The sequence below is a fragment of the Oreochromis aureus genome, linkage group 5, assembly GCF_013358895.1.
Source record: "Oreochromis aureus strain Israel breed Guangdong linkage group 5, ZZ_aureus, whole genome shotgun sequence".
In the NCBI taxonomy this organism is placed as follows: Eukaryota; Metazoa; Chordata; class Actinopteri; order Cichliformes; family Cichlidae; genus Oreochromis; species Oreochromis aureus.
The window spans coordinates 26,730,959-26,747,648 of NC_052946.1; the positions used below are offsets into that span (position 1 = coordinate 26,730,959).

General features: G+C 38.1%; 1 protein-coding gene across 2 annotated transcripts in view; it reads left to right on the plus strand.

Moving 5' to 3' along the window:
* Nucleotides 1-16,690, plus strand: part of mtss1 (MTSS I-BAR domain containing 1) — an 84,302-nt gene that overhangs the window by 60,051 nt on the left and 7,561 nt on the right. For both annotated transcript variants that reach the window (XM_031735820.2, XM_039612104.1), the window contains exons 7-12: nucleotides 9,238-9,395; nucleotides 9,498-9,605; nucleotides 10,570-10,667; nucleotides 11,285-11,360; nucleotides 13,984-14,112; nucleotides 16,234-16,384. In XM_031735820.2, the coding sequence (XP_031591680.2) occupies nucleotides 9,238-9,395; nucleotides 9,498-9,605; nucleotides 10,570-10,667; nucleotides 11,285-11,360; nucleotides 13,984-14,112; nucleotides 16,234-16,384 (720 nt within the window). The remainder of the gene's footprint in view (nucleotides 1-9,237; nucleotides 9,396-9,497; nucleotides 9,606-10,569; nucleotides 10,668-11,284; nucleotides 11,361-13,983; nucleotides 14,113-16,233; nucleotides 16,385-16,690) is intronic.

The following is a 16,690-nucleotide window of genomic DNA, read 5'->3' on the forward strand; positions in this document are numbered from 1 at the left end:
CATAAAGGTGATTTTAAGTGTTTTAGAAACTTGATAGCATGTCTTTGCATATCTTAAAAGTTGCAGTGCATGTCATCTACTAACTAAAAACATGTTCGGTTGAGTAGAGGTTTGCTTAAAAAAAATCTGTTAAGTTGTAGCAATTGCAATGATTCACTGCATTACAAGTGTTTGCATCAGTAAACAGCACTTTCAAATTGCTGTTTTTCACGGGCGTTTGATGGCAGCACAGAAGATGTCGAGGAAATGTCAGATATTGCCATGAAATTTGAATTTCTGGTAATTTTCCAAGCACGAGAAGGTCACTGCCTCAGCCCCTTAGGCCTAGAGGAGGTTTTTACATGTAAATAGCCACTAGTAAATAGCCACTATTACTAGCACTATGTAAATAGTACTAGTAATAGTTACTTCAGTTTCTAAAAGGTAGTCTCATCTTTTATTTCTGTACCATTTATTTTCCATAATGCATTGTAATCAGTGATTGTTAACTAGACTTTAATAGTTAATTTTAGGAAATAGTTATTTTATTTTATTATTGGTTCAACGTTCTGCCCTCTAACGTTTGCCTCTGCCACCTCACCAGCCTTATATTTATACTTTTTATATTTGCTTTGTCTTTATGCTTTCTTTAACACGAGAAATATAAACTTAATTTATAACAAAATGTAGGTACAGAAGAGGGTACATGGCAAGGAAATGAAGAGAAATTAAACAAATCTTGCGTGGTTGATAAACTTAAACCTCCTTGTGTTGCTCTGTTAATAGAGGAGGAGGAAGAGGATGAGAGTGATGGGTTGAAGTCATCATCTCTATGACTCAGCTGTGTTTACTGTGTTTAAAAAAAGATGGATAAAGGAAAAATGCATTAAGAGGAGGAGAAGTAGAGAGATTTGTAAAGAGAAGACAGTTGAGACAGAAAATGTGACGTGTAAACTCTGGGAATGGAATAAAAATAAAAGATAAAAGGTGGAAAGAATAACTGATGCCATCAGACACTGGGGATGACGAAGTTCATAGTGAGGAGCAGCAGGAGGAAGCAGTATTGTTGCTTTGCTCTAAAAGGCAAGAAAGAGTTACAAAAAAAAAAAAAAAAAAATCCAGAGTGTAAGAGAATCGAGCGAAGCTTCATGGCTGAAGATGTCGAAGAAGTGAAGAGAAGTATTTGATGGTGGAAAATAGTGAGGACAAAGGAAGAAAATAATAAAGAAGAGAGGCTGATAGAGCTAGAAAGCAGAGTAAGGTAAAAGGACAGCAAGAACAATGAGGTATAAAAGGAGTATAGTTGATTTAAGAGATTAAGAGCAGGGAGGTTAAAGGACGTTAAATGTCCTCATTTGAATATCCAGACAGGTTTTGCATACAGCTTCTACTGGTTTCATCCTGCCTTGGAGAGTGCTGCAGAAACCTTTGACATCACCTAAAACTGCCTGACCACCTGTCTCACACCAAAGACATCATCAGCATGTGACGCAGACGGTCTAGACTGTGTAATGAGTAAGCTTTTAAAAGCAGCTGAGCATCAGCATCAAAATTAGTCATTGTGCTTCAAAAATATTTTGCAGGCATCATTTGGCATTACAAGCTGTTGAAATTGAACAGTCTTCATAAAAAAAATACTTGCCCTCTATATTTTTTTTATTTTACTTTTGTGTGCACAGAAAATCATTTTGGTTGTTCCCCGCCCCCTTTTAAAAAAAAAAAAAAAAAACCATGGATATTTTTACACTAGTTTTAGTTCTAGTTAGCTATAATAACCTTGCACTAAATAATGGGAGATGGTATCAATATATGGATATAATTAAAGAGGTCGTAATTGATCTGCTAAGCCTCCAGTACCCAAGAACCAAACCTGAACCCTGGTTCATGGTTGGGTTTGCTTTCTCTGAGTGAACAGATCATATTTTGGCTCAAGTCTAATTCCTTGGGTGTGTAGTTGGGAATGTTTTATACAAGTTTATTTCAGATTGTGTTACATTTTTGATCCATGGAAGATGTAGTGGTGGCTGGGAGGTTTTTGAATTCATACTTGAGCTGAGTTACTGTTGTCACTACAAGGAATTTTTCAGATGAACTCCACTAACAAATGATAATAGCTAAGTTAAGTTAAATGACAGTCATGCCCTTTTTTATTTTTAATTTCAGTTTTGTTAGATTTTTCTAAAGTCTAACAAAACTGCAAGTGACACGGAGTAAAGAAATATTAGTTTTATTATTTTAGACACAATAATTGCATTTAATACAAATAATAATTTATTTTATAGCTGCCCACAGCTTCTTTTTCCTTTTGGGATTCTGTACTTTTTACAATTAGTAAAGTTGTATTCAGTAATACGAATATCTTCCACATCTGCATTTACCTTTTCACACTTTTGTATTTGTATTTATATTTTTGATCTTTATAGCAGCAGTTTACAGCAACAGTTATATCTATGCACTTAACTAGAGCTGGGCGATATAAGATTTTTTTCATATCACGATATGTTTTTTTCATTTCAGGCGATAACGATATATATCACGATATAAGCCAAATAACTATATTTGTAAGATTTAAATGTGCCGTTGCTCACAAGTAAAATATGCAATAATTAGCAGCTTGTTTTGATTTAAATATTTATTTCCCATAATAAGTTCAACAGGGTAGATGTACTTAAGGAACATGAGACTTCAGTTTCAGATAAATAAAGGCAAATATTGCAAACTACACAAAAGGCAGCCGCTAAAGCGTTTAAGTTTCAAAATAGAACAAACAAAACAGACCACTAAATTGTCGATTCCACTTAGAAACAAAATATAATTCTAAAAATAAATCTTAGTTCGTTTTACAGAAGAACAGACAAAATTGACTAACTTTTGTCAATATCAAATAAACTGAGAAACTAAAAGGAAATTCTCAATCTCTCCTTGTTGTATAGCTTAGCTTTTCAAACAGTTTTAACAGTGACTTTAGTCTGACAAAAGCCGAATGACGAATTAGCGCTTTCAGTCAGAGATTGAGCATGCACCGCTTTATTGTATTTCCAGACTTGCTTTCGGCACAATTTACAGTGCGCGCTACTCTGTTTTTTGTCAGACTTGAAATAGCCGAAATACCTTCACACTACGGAACTTCCATGGCCCTTCCGTTCGACAAGCTCTCCGGCATTGGAACCATCATCGGTTTTTTCTTCGGTAACCTTCGCTCACGCTCTCGGTTGATTTTTCTCTAGTCGGGAAACTCATTTCCTTCATTACCCGGGCTGCACGGCTGCAAAAACAAATACACATGTGCGCCTTGGCGCTTGTGCTGTACGTAACAAGTCACGTGACGTGACGCTGCAGCTGTGATTGGTTCGGCTCTGCGCTACTTAATTTGGATTGGCTGTTCTTTTTTTTTTTTTTTTTTTTTTTTTTTTTTAAGAGGACAAAAGAGATGAGGCCTATCACAATAGTTAAATTTTTCTATCGAGAAAAAGTTATTTCGCAATACATATCGTTATCGTTCTATCGCCCAGCTCTACACTTAACATATGGAAAGATAAATACCCTACAATATTAGTGAGAAAACCCCAACAGTCACATGATCTTACTTTGAATAAGTAGACACTTCACAACCAGGCACAGTAAAGGGGGAGTGATCTGCAACGGCTGGTTTTGGGGGTAAGAGGAAAGATAAAGAAATGGGATCATGGAGAGATGAGGCCAAAATACAAATTATAGGAATGAGGAGACAAAAGTTAATGACATGCATTAACAGCATATAAACACACGGGCGGTGAAAAGAGTAGTAGTCTGAGCCTATAGCAGCATAACTAAGGGATGGTTCAAGGTCTCCTGATCCAACTTTATCTGTAAATTAAAAGGAAAGTTTGAAGCCTATTTTCAGAAGTAGATAGGGTGTCTGTCTCCTGAAGCCAGACTTGGACCTGGTTCCACAGGAGAGGTGTCTGATAGCTGAAGCTCTGCAACTAGTTTTACTTTGGAGACTTTAAGAACCACAAGTAAGCCTGCACTTAGAGAGTTAAGTGCTCCAGAGATAATATGATATTATAAGATATGATGGGGCCTGATCATTCATTATTTAACCTTGCATTTATTGCAACCGCTGCACCACCACTGTGCATTTATATATGTATTCAGGGCCTGATTTAGTCTCTTCTTTTGTGTCATTAAGTCTTATTGTTGTACAAAAATAAAAACGCACCATTCAGCCATGCTGTTGCAGATTACAAAGACAATATTCACTGCAGCTTGTGTGGAAGCAGCTCCACACACTGATAAGTGACCTCTTTCCTCATACTGTTTGACTGACACATGATTACAGGGAAGTGCAGTCCAGAGGAAAAAGATTCCTCTCATTAACTTCTCAGGTTACATGTGTCTGACTTAAGTAGAATTAAATTAGGTTTAGATCGGTTAGATTTTGGGTTGCCTGAGGCATTTTAGTTTGTGTGTTATACATTATTAAGCCATAAACATCTAGAGATTGAGAAAATTAATGTTAAAATGGCCACAGGAACAAATTCTCAAATGCATTGAGGTAAGCTGGAGCTACATTTGGAAGCAGCCATGAGGTGTCTTTACATTATGTCTCCCAGCTGGTGAGAATTAGCTTTGCGTGAACTGTGTTTCACCTTTAACAGCATGAATTTGCAGGATGGAGCTTCTGAGTTCAGGTCTTTGTGTTTTTGTGGGTGGTGAGCCGGAGCCTTGTAGAAACAGCAGTCTGTGAGTGTTTCCACAGAGCCTAGAAGTCAGACTAACAGCACACATGGACACTGAGCTTCTGTTAGCAACGTGAAATTATCCTCAGTCTTCTCCATGCTCTCACACACACCTGAGGGAACAGGCTGTGTTTAGGTTGAGCTTAACGTCTGCACAGTCTTCAGTGTGTGTGGGTTTGTGTTTGGCTGTGGAAATTGCTTCTCACTGTTTTTCACAGGACTTGCTGTCCCCGTCTCTGTTTTTCCTACTTCTCGCTGTTGAAGTTTGAAAGAGGTTTTGTTTGCACCATGTTTGCTGGAAAAATATCTCAAACTTTATTAAAGAACAGTTTAACAGGAATCTGGTGAACAGATAAGCCCGGGGATCAATTTGTGGGATTTTGCAGGTGGCTGTGAGCTGTAATGTGAGATGTTAGATGGCTGTAATTGTTCATTTGAAACAACCATCTGTTTGCAAGTGCTGGAGTTCAGTTAAAGTAAAAGTAAGAAAATATTGCAAATAAAATGTAGTCAGTATGGAAATACTCGCTATATTATATAGCCCAGTGGCACCTATCCTAACTGATTGTGTTTGTTAACTTACCTGCATTTAGGTTCTTAAACTAAAATGCATCTAAAGCTGACAGACAAATGTGTCAGAGACTATATAGATATTGTTTGAGGAATATCAAGTTAGAATAAAATGAAGGAAGCTGTGTATGAAACATGAAGGCTGCTGCTTTGCACAGCATGATCCTTTGAATTCTTTGAAAACTTCTTTCACCGCCTCTCGGCTTCATTTTTACATCCAGTGGTTGTTTCCACAGTTGGGTGGTCTGCAGGTCAGAACTCTGAACCGCCAGACTCAGACCAGACAACACTGTACCAAACAGTTACACCTACAGACTCTGTTATTCCTCAGTGGCACTTAATTATTCCTGAAGGGAAATCTACGGGAGACTTTCTGTACCACTAAACCTGGTAGTTAGCCTCCCTCTGCTCTCAAAGAGTGTGTTGTGTTGTGCTGAAGCATGTGGAAAGTAGAGGTTAATACAAGGCAGACGTCCCACTTCAATTTTCAGTGTAGGGGGTTGCTTCTAAATTTGAGGGTATTTAAAGGCTTGAGATCATTGCGTTGTGGGGATGAGCCACAGATACTGATTGTGTTGTCACTCTGTACTGAGCTTTTAATGCAGCCATACTGTGACTTCACATATCTCTAGTAGAAATCTAGACTGTGGTGGAAACTGACCCTTTGCCTTAAAATAAATAAATAAATAATCCATCCAGGAGCTTTGGACTGACAAGACTTGCTTCTAAAATTCATTTGGTTACATCTCTGCTCTGTCAGATTCTCCCCCATATCCTTTGAAATGATTTTGTAACATTCTCCTCCTCCAGTAACATTGAATGATTCACAGTTCAGAAATAATCCTTATTGCTTTGGTGACATCAAAACTCTGTTGACGTTTGTGGAGGAGCAGTTTGCATGGAGTGACTTTCTTTGTGCTCACAGTGGCGACACATGGAGCATGTGTTATAAATGCCATAAAACATTTAAGTCATGTCTTTTACACACCATTTCAGATTGCCTTTAGTGATTTTAGGTTAACTTCAGTTTCAGAATCTTTCTAGTGCAACAAATCGGTCAGATTCTTAAGGAAATCCTGAAAATTATCCTGAAGAATTTGCTCTCAAAAATGTGCTTTGCTTTTTGTTTCTCCACTTGGATGTTTGAACTTTGCAGCAGAATGACGTATGTGCCGGTTTTGACACCAGAACGCGGTTTTTATGTTTGTCTGCTGAAGGGGGGAAAGTTTCTTTGCACTCACCTTAAATGAGTTTAGCACATGTACATACAAGCAGGTCCAGTGTGCAGCTTACAGAAGTGTGATGTGGAAACTTGTGGGCTCCAGTGGAGAGACGCTGAGAATGTTGCGTGGAAATATCTGTTAGTTATGCAGCTTTGACCTATACTACAGCCTGTCAGTGTGGCATGAAGACTGTTAGTTTGGAGTGGAAAAGAAAGAAACGAGGGAGCGGATTTGATCACAGTTCACTGAAGAGACAGAGCCTTCTGTCAGCTGGTGAAAAAAATATGTTCTTTGACTCAAAGGTGTGTATTCAGGAGTGTTTTGGTTTTTTGGGGGGTTTTTTAATGGCAAAAATTACATTTTGATGATTGTCAGTGACGAGTCCATATTCATAAAACAGCCATGAACTTGTGTACTAGTGCAGGATACAGTTGGCATGATGTAAGCTAGCTGAAAGCTGATGCAGCATTTAAATTGTTTGTTTTTTGTATGTGATCTTTATATTGGAACCTTGGAGTGCACCAGACTGATACATAAATTTGGAGAATAGTTGATGCTTTTTGAATCAAGGATCCAGGACATTAGGATTTCAGTCTACCAAATACTTGGCATTTAACATAATTCAGCACTTTGTGTGTCATATCTGAATTCAGTTGTTCATATATGAGCCTTTGCTCACTTTATCTCAGTTAATGTGCCCTCTTCGGGTCTAATGGCTGGCAGTGTAAAAGAATAGACTCTGTATCAAAGATTAAGACAAGATAATGCCACCCATTAGTTACCGAAGTTTTGTTGTGAAACTTCAAGCTGACTGTTTTCATGGTTGCCATCTTGGTGTTTTCTGATTGAAAAACTAGGGGATACTCCACACCCATAAGAGGCCAGCTGCTTTATCTTACTTTGTGACTCAAATGAGGACCATAATGTAAAAAATAAATATAATTTGGTTTTAATAACACTCGAAACCAGCATTTGAGATCAAATTTTCACCTGGAAAGTGTTTCCTAAGTTTATAGAGCAATAGGGTAATTTTGTCATGGACTAACAAGGAGTTGCTCCCTAATGGCCATTAGAAAGGTTTCGGGGTTTAGGCATCAGCTAAGCATAATACCCAGCGCCTGCTTTACAGGGAGGAATAAGAGCTAAAATGGTGATAACAGAACTGTAAAATATCATCTTCAAGGCAGATCACTCCTGAACTGTCCCATGGCTAGCTTTGTGAAGGCTATTTCTGTCTAACAAAGACTCGAGGTTGTTGCAGTGGTGAACTGGGTTTCAGGGCTTCTCATGACTCATGTGACAAGCCTGGTATGGTTCACATGCTGGCATAGAGTCCAGTAAACAATGTAGTAAATCAAATCAAAGGAGTCAGAGAAAGGGAAACCAATGTCCGTTTCTCTTCCTCAAACTCAAATTCCTTCCCACTCTAAAGCACCTCAATTACTCAGAGCCTTTACTGACACATTATTGAAGGAATTCTGAGCATGCAAGATGCCTGTTAACCAATGACAAAACGCTCAGTCTTGTTAGTCTGAGCTGGGAAATCCTACATTGCCATACTAATTTTCACATTTTAAGCACTTATTTTCAGCGCACACAGAAGGATAAGGTCAGGCAGGGTGTGTGACAAACAGCTGACTGTTTGCGTGTGTGCATGTGTGTGATGCGTTTGCGTGTGTGTCTTCACTGCTTTTATGTGGTGCTGTTCTACCCTCTGGTGGTAGCATATGGGTAACACAGTGTGAGCCTGTGTGATTTCCTTCACACACAGTATTGCTCATTATAAGGAAGAGGTGTTGCACTAATGTTGTTTATAAGAACTGTGATACTTTCTTTGGTTAACTGCCTCCACACCATGAATACACCAAAAGCAAATATTTTTAGATTTAACATTAGCTGGTTGTTATATTGTAGTAGAAAGTTGATCAAAAAGTTAATGATGGATTTGTGTGAAAAGTTTTACCACAGATGGCATGGTGGGAAGTTTTTCACTGTTGTGTAATCAAGCATCAGGACATTTGCATAATATCCTCACTTTTCATAAAAAAAATTAACGCTGAATCCAATTAAAATTAAACAGTGGGAAACATTGTGGTGATAATGTAATTAAGTGCAGACTCACAGCTTTCATTTGATGGGTTTTACACAAAAATAAATGTATATACTGTTACAAAATTACAGATGGTTTTTAAACATAGCATTTGTCACAGGTTCAAAAGTGTTTGGAAAACTAAGATGATGCCTATCATTCATTTGCACGAATTTCTATGTAAAGTTTGTGTGGTTTTCTCCACACACAGCTGTTTCATTCCTTGGGATTCTTTTTGAGATCTTTACTGCAGCTGCCTTCTGTTTCTGCTCGTTTGTGGTCATTTTATCCTTAGTTTTTCCTTCCTGCAGTGAATTTTTAGCTGAGCTGAAGTGGAGAAGTCAATTTCTTTGCCTTAAGGATCTATTGAGTTGCATTTGCTGTACCTTTAGAGCCATCATCCATCTGTACGATGGCTCTATCATGAGCCTTTTCTTCTACATACCCTGTCCTCTCATCATTTTGCTATGAGTTAATCTTTCTTTCATCTATCCAAAGAGTCTTGTTCCAGGAGTGTGTGTGTGTGTAATACTGGTGGCTTGTATCATGAAACTAAAATATCAGAATTGCTTTGGACTACAGACATTTCTGCTGTCTCCATATATTTCTATCATCTCGACTGGTCTACCATCAGTTCCTCCTGTTTGTGTTTTAGGGAAGGATGAAGCTCGGGGACAATTGGACAACGCGCTGCAGGACGTCAATGTGCGTTACGCTGTGCTGGAGGAGACCGAGAAGCGAGCTGTGTGCAGAGCACTGATAGAAGAAAGAGCTCGATACTGTAGTTTTGTCAGCATGCTGAAGCCTGTGCTGGTCAGTTGTGTGTGTGTCTGTGTGTGAAAGAGGGATACAGAACAAAACGTTTTCAGACTTTTCTAACCTGGCAAAGTAAAATAAAAGGAGCTTGTCTTGTAGGACCATGAGATCAACATGCTGGGTGAGGTGACACACCTGCAGACCATTCTGGAAGATCTGACAAACTTGACAGCTGAACCCAATAAACTTCCACCAGCCAGCGAGCAGGTACCTTAACCACCTTCCTCCATCATTACTTAGTGGTCTTTCAGTTCTCCTCTAGCACCCTCTGTAGGCCTAATATTACATTTTTAGTGCTATTACTCTGTTTTCCCCAGATTTGTATTCTCTGTGGTGGGAGACTCTCATCCACAAATATTTTAATTGCCAAGTGCTGTGACAAGTTGACAGTAGCTCTTGTTCTGCACTGTAACCTTGGTGAACTTAATGTTGCAGCACACAGATCAGTTTTTGCAACGGGTTATGATTTGTGGCCCTTCAGCTTACTGCAGATCAAAGCAATTCAACACATGGAGATGGGGCTTCTCTAAACAAGTAGCCCAGCATGACAAATCATTTAATCAGCAGGTCCTTCTCATTTAATTAAAAAAAACAAAAACAAACCTAATTTGTAGTAAAAAATACTAATATTCCTTTTTTTCCCCTTCGCATTGAAAAAGATTAAAAGAACCTTAAATTTCAACATAAGAGTGAAGACATTGTTTTCTCTGAGAGATTATAAAAAATGCTCAAGCTGCCAGAAACATTTAGGTGGCTGTTAATATGCCTGGAAGGCCCCGCCCAAGTACATTAGCAATTTCAAGGCAGATGATGTTTTATTTTTTTTTATTTTGTTTCTTGTTATTTTCAGCAAATGTCAGAAAAAGACTACGACCAACAGTGATTGGCCCTACTGAAAGTGTTGTGTATGTATGCAAAGCATGGTTTATCTGCGGAGGCCCATCTTTGTCCAAAAAACTGCACACTGTACTTTATTTTGACCCACTCTTTCATTGACTAACTTGGTTCTGGTAATACCCACTGGAGCTGCAAATGTGTATTAATCCACCACTGAATATAGTTCCAGCTTCAGCACTTAATGTATTTCTGAGCTTTATGCCTTCAGTAGAAACATCCCAACTTTGAAAAATAAAAGAAAAAACACCACAGCTGTCTTTTGTGTGTATTACAGGTGATCCTGGACCTTAAAGGTTCTGATTTCAACTACACCTATCAGACACCTCCAGCTTCTCCCAGTAACACTCTGTCCAGGAAGAGCAGCATCAGCAGGTGGGTTACACACCAAAGCTGATATCAGTTTACAGCAATACAGTATTTCATATCACTTCATTTCACATTCTAATAATATCAGTGTGCACTGCTGCTTTCTTTTCATTTTGATGTTTTGTCACCGTGTTTGTAACTTTACTGTGTGTACTGCACTATATTTAAAAACCTCACCTTAAACTTTGTTTTCGTGCAAGTTGATGCAAGTCAAAGTTAAATCCAGGCTTAGACTACATAGTTTTCTGAGCTGTGATAATCAAAGTGTCAGATCGGACAGTTACAGTCATAAAGTCGTAGCTTTTTATGACTGACGCACATGAGAGTGTGCACGTTCTGCAGAGGTGATAACTCGAGACGTCCAGGATGAGAGTGTAAACAGACAATCACAACAAAGCGTGTTTTACTGGCTTTCGGCTCCATTTCAAACTTTCACCGAGCTTATACCAGCAACTTCATTCCTCTTTGACTTTGTTGTGTTTTGCAGCGTTTATGGCTTTTAATTCTAAAATAAGTTCTTTTTTATGTGATTTTCACATTCCAGACAGTCGCTACTTTTTTTTTGCTTTTTTATTTCTGTTTGCGAGCCTTCATTTCTTAATTTTTGTGCCTTTGCCTCATAGCTACCAGTCAGGATCAGTGAGACATGTTCCCTCTTTGGACTCTATCAGCTGTGCTGTAGATGGACTACACCTGCAGGTAACACACTTTTTACCTTTGTTACAACAATTTTATTTCTGTTGTTCTCAAAAATACTGTTAATACATTTTACACTATGTGGCCAAAAGTACATGGTCATCCCTTTTCACACACTCCTGTGTCTTTTAGCTCAGTTTTTCATTTCCAGGACAGTAATGGTAAATCTTTATTATATAATTGTAGAAAGCAACTTCCTTCTAATTCAGATGAACTTTTGTGTGTCTGCACTGTATCCATACTGTGCTTGCTAACGTTAACAGAGAATCACTTCATCCTCTTGTCCAAATATTTAAACATTTGGCTAAAAAATGTGTATATATGTAAAATGGCCGCACAAAAAATGGCAACACCAAAAATGTTGTACTGACAGTTCAAAATGCAAAATATAGCTGACAGCACGGTGGTTATGTCCATCTTTCTTAAATAGCTTATGGCCGACGCTTCCAAAGTGCATTTAAAATCAGCCTGACAGTTGTGTGTGTACGCTCAGCTTTAGGCCAGATCCCCCAACCTCATTGTAGGACTTTGAAACCTTTTTGGCTGAATGGGAACAAATCTGGGCAAATGTTAGCAGCAGATTAATGCCCGGAAATCACAAGTGTAGCATTTGGGGGTGTCCATATATTTCTAGCCATATACTGTACATCAGTGATATTAAGATACTCTTATTTCATTGAAACTTATATACTTTATAGTTTTAAATCAAATTTCCGCAATAATAAAGCAAATTCTGGTCAAACATTCTCAATATCTTTAAAGGTGCATTTCACTTAAATATACCATTCCTGCGACGCTGTACACTCCACATTCTTCAGGCTTCATCTACATTTTAAAATGACACTGTCAGCTTTAAGGATCTTCAAAATAAAAGCTTGTAACAGTAACAACAAAAACAAACACATCCACTCTAACCCTTTCCTGTGTGTAGCGCTGCTCCTCCCCCTATCTGCTCACCGGCTGCGATGAAAGCGGTCGATCTCTCAGCGAAGGGAACTCCCCCTCTCGCCTCGGCCGTCACGGCAGCCGTGGTCGCTATGGTTACGCAGCTGGCTATGGCCACCGCCCGGCTCAGAGTCGCCGCTTTAGCCGCAGGGATTTGAAAACAGTGAGGAAAAAACTATATAACTATTACATTCCTCCCGACCACCCGAGTGCCGTCCTGTGATTTTGACCCTTTTGTCTTCCATCGGTGTGAATCTGGTTTCAATGTCACATTGGCTCCAGCTGTTTTTTTTTAATTCCACATTTTTTTTTTCATCAGCTCATACCTTCAGTTTCACCTTTAATTGTCTTCGGCCTCCTCCACTCAGTGTCCCAGGATGGACCTCATATCTCAAATCCATTTTGTTGTAATTTTAGACGTAATTCTTGATCCCATTTCATAAAAAAATGTTTCTGAGCCTTCACAAGTACAGTTGTAGGTACTCTGCAATTGTGTGAGTGCTTGCAGTATTTGCTTACTTATCGGTGTCTTTTCTTTTTTTAATTCTCTTTAAAAGTGGTTTTGTGTCAACTTTTTTAGGCTTATGTTTCAGATGTATGTGTTACAGTTAAGTACTGTATTAATATTCAATTTAAAAACCCTTACTTTTCTTGATAGCTTTTAGACTCAAAATGACACTTCTTTAGAGCTTTGTTTTTTTTAAGGTCAAGCTCTCAGGAGCACAAATAAAGGTCTCTTCCCTGACTGCTTTCTCTAAGCCAGGAATTTAGCTGGAATGCTGTGGTCATTTTAGCCTAGTTGATGTTGGATTTTTGGATTAGGAATTCTAAAAAACCGCCCATAATATATTTTTGATATACGATCACCTGGACATTTAAAAGATTCATAACATCCCGCTCCTTATTTTCAGTAGCAGTGAATGTCATAATTTGTTTTATTTAAAAAAAGAAAAAAAAATCAAACCCGTCCACTAATGGCTTTACACAAAGCCAAACGTGACATCTTTATCGTACTTTTTTCCTTGTTAACACTGTTATTTAATGAATAACACGATTGCTTCATCCCACCTCAAAAGCAAGCCTTCTCCTTATCTCAAGTACCTGTCATTTGTCTCCCGCCACCAAGACGCCCTTTCTGTTCTTGAATTTTGGTGTAATGCCCTTTTAAACTGGTGTCATTATTGCTGTCAGTGGTGTCTTGTCAGTCGTCCTGTAATAAAAATGTAAGTTTATGTTTTAAATTGAGGAAGTTATCTCAAAATTATGTGAGGAAGAACAAAATCATTAAGGGCTCATGTTGCTGTTGAATGAGGAACTTTTATTGATATTTTTAAAATAATAAGTAAATAAGTATTTTCTACGTGATGTTTCTCTCAGTAAATCGCTGGCTGAACTGCTAACATGTCGTGTTGATGGTCTAACATCAGCAGCCATTATGCAAGTCTGATATATAGAAAATAGAGCTTGTTTCTTATACATCTGATTAAAACTGATGGCTGTGCTGACATAAATGTAAGTTACAAGCTTTTATTACAAATGTATATTCTGTCAATTTCTTTCCACCAGAGACTTTTATGATGGCTGAACAGAACTATACTCTCTGTACTCTGCGGTTGATTTGTGATTCTACATTTGATGATTCGTACCTTTGATCCGCTCTGACTTGGTTTCTTAATGACAGGATTCAGTTGGCTCTACCAATCAGCTGGCCTCTGGGGGAACTGGAGGGGCGGAGAACGGCCTCTTGGCCCCTCCACACAATGCCTACGTACATGGAGAGCGAGCTCGCGCCATGTCTGCATCTGGAAAGGTAAAACCAACAGAAAGCATATTTGGATTCTGGTGATTGTTCTTGTAAAACCTCATCTGTATCTTTAAGTCTACATGTAACTAACTGAAACGGTATGTGTGTGCTGTCTAAAATAATTTAAAAAACATAAGGGAGGAATTGATGCCATCTTTATTGAGACTGGGAGGGTTGTTTGATATTATAATGTAAACCTGTAATACTCACAACACAAATGTTAAAAAAACAAAACAAATATTAAACATTTTTAAACATCAAAGCTGTAGCAACAAACAAACAACACTAAAATGAAAAACTAATAAAAAGCTGAATAGAAATTAAAAGAAAAATACGAAACAATACATGCCTGTATTGAAATTTCTGTTTAAATAAAACAACAAAAACAACAAAAAAACCCACAAACTAATAACAGCTGAATTAAAATGAGAAAAACCACTGTGGAAATTGCTGAAATGAAATGGAATTGTAAAGAAAAAATTTACGAGAACGAATTAAAAATCAAAACTGATGATAAATATTAAACTAAAATAATACAGGACAAAACATCCCTGAAGACACATGAGTTTATTTTATGTTTATATTTTTTGTTTATTGATCCAGTTAATGAACTAAGAAAAACTGTTTATTAAAACAAAACCTAATAAATAAAAGTCAGAAAATGCATGCAAGTGTATTTTCAATGGTATATTATAGAGTTCAAAATCAGAGCGGAATTGGGTCTTTAAAATAACCAAATCGTCCACCAGACGGCAGCAGGAGATCAGAGGACTAAAATGATCTACACCCCTAATCTTATGTCGGCTCCTCTTCTCTTTTGTTTCTTTCTACTGTTATCAGTACCTTCTGTATTTTGCTTTCCTCCTCTTTTTTTTTTGTCCTTCCATGTTCTTGCTTCCTGCTTTCAGGGAGTGACAGGAAGAACCAGGAGGTGCTTTTATGGCACTCCACTGTGACAGTTTAAGTGCTTCGGGGAAAAAAAAGAAGTTCTTTGTATTTCATCTGTGTGAAAGTGTCACAGTTGATGTTCTCAGCCAGGATACAGGTCCTTGTGGTGAACCGGTGTTTTTGGTGCTAAACAGGCTCTAAAAGGTGGTTGGTGGTTCTTGTGCAAACATCCTGTGGTTAAACGCACAGGTGATGTTCTGAGTCTGACAGTCATTGAGTTAAAACTACAAAGGTGACATTCTGGCTTTCAGCCTGGATCCCAGTCTGAGAGCGGGCTGCTTCTGTGGTTTTTTTCTCCAAAGCAAAAAATAAATAAATAAATAAAAAAACTTGTTCCAAATACTCAAATTACATTCATCACTAATTGACTTTATGAATTAAAAGACACCTGAACGTATTTTACCTGGAGCCCTGAACATGCAGGCATATTGATAACCCAGGAGGAGGCAGAGAGGACGAGCATAGATTATTAAAAAGTCTCAAAACTAACAAAGTTGTGAGCCACTTTGTTAGCTTTGTTTGTTAGCTAGGCTAGGCTGATCATATGCAAAAACTCTCTTACAGGGATTTTCCGCCATAGAGGAATTTTTGGTGTCTCAAGTTGTTTTGGCTGGAAATAATGAAAACATTTCCAGAATTTTAACACTTTAAAAAATGAAACGTTAAATAAAACTTATTTTTATTTTATTTATTTTTTTAATCCTGTCCTCTCTGGCAGCTTTTGCGATCATAATTATGATCTAAATGCACTGCCTTTACTATATTGTGCTTATTTACCTCGTCACATCCTGAAGGCCGATTATGAGCCAAGAAAACCCTTTTCTGCCTCTCCTCTTTCTGCTATTGAATTTTATTTTTATAGCACTTTCCAATCCAAAGTAGTTTATTATAAAAAAATAAAAATAAAAGGGTTGCTAAAAATTAATGCTGAATACGTTTACAATATTTACATAAAATAACACAAGCACCACCTGTCCTCCAACCACACTTTCAAAAGCTTGACAAAAAAGTTTTGCTGATGTCACTTTGGAGATTATTCCAGCTTGTTGGCGCAGTGACAGAAGCTTTGACCGCTGGATGGTCAACAATGAATGAGAAGCATGATCTTAAGGGAGCATATGGATCTTTCGTTAGCCGAAAAGTTGTAACCTCATCCATCTCCTTCTTTCACTCCTTTAGCCTTGTTTGGCCCAGGATCAGCTGGCATTGTCACTGGGTGCGTTGAATTCTGACGCCCCGAGAAGCAGCAGAGACTCTCTGCACTGTTCCAGCGGCTATAGCACCCAAACCACCACCCCATCCTGCTCCGAGGACACTATACACACCCACAGTGAGTACATTAAAGCACAACACTTTTTTTTTTTATTAGTACTAAACACAGCTCCCTGTGCTGTTACGATTTTTTTGTTGCTGTTGTTTTTGTCCTAGAGATCATAGAAAATCTAATTGAGCTCTTGATTAAACGCTCTTTGAACCAACTATGTGGCCGAGACGAGCAACATGTGATCCAAATACAAACTAAAGTGGCAGCAGCACCGCCAACAATAAAGCAATTAGATGTTGTGTTTATTATGAAAATGGAAACCCGCTCTCTCATGGAGCCCTAACCTTGGTGTGAATTGCTGCTTGTCTGGCT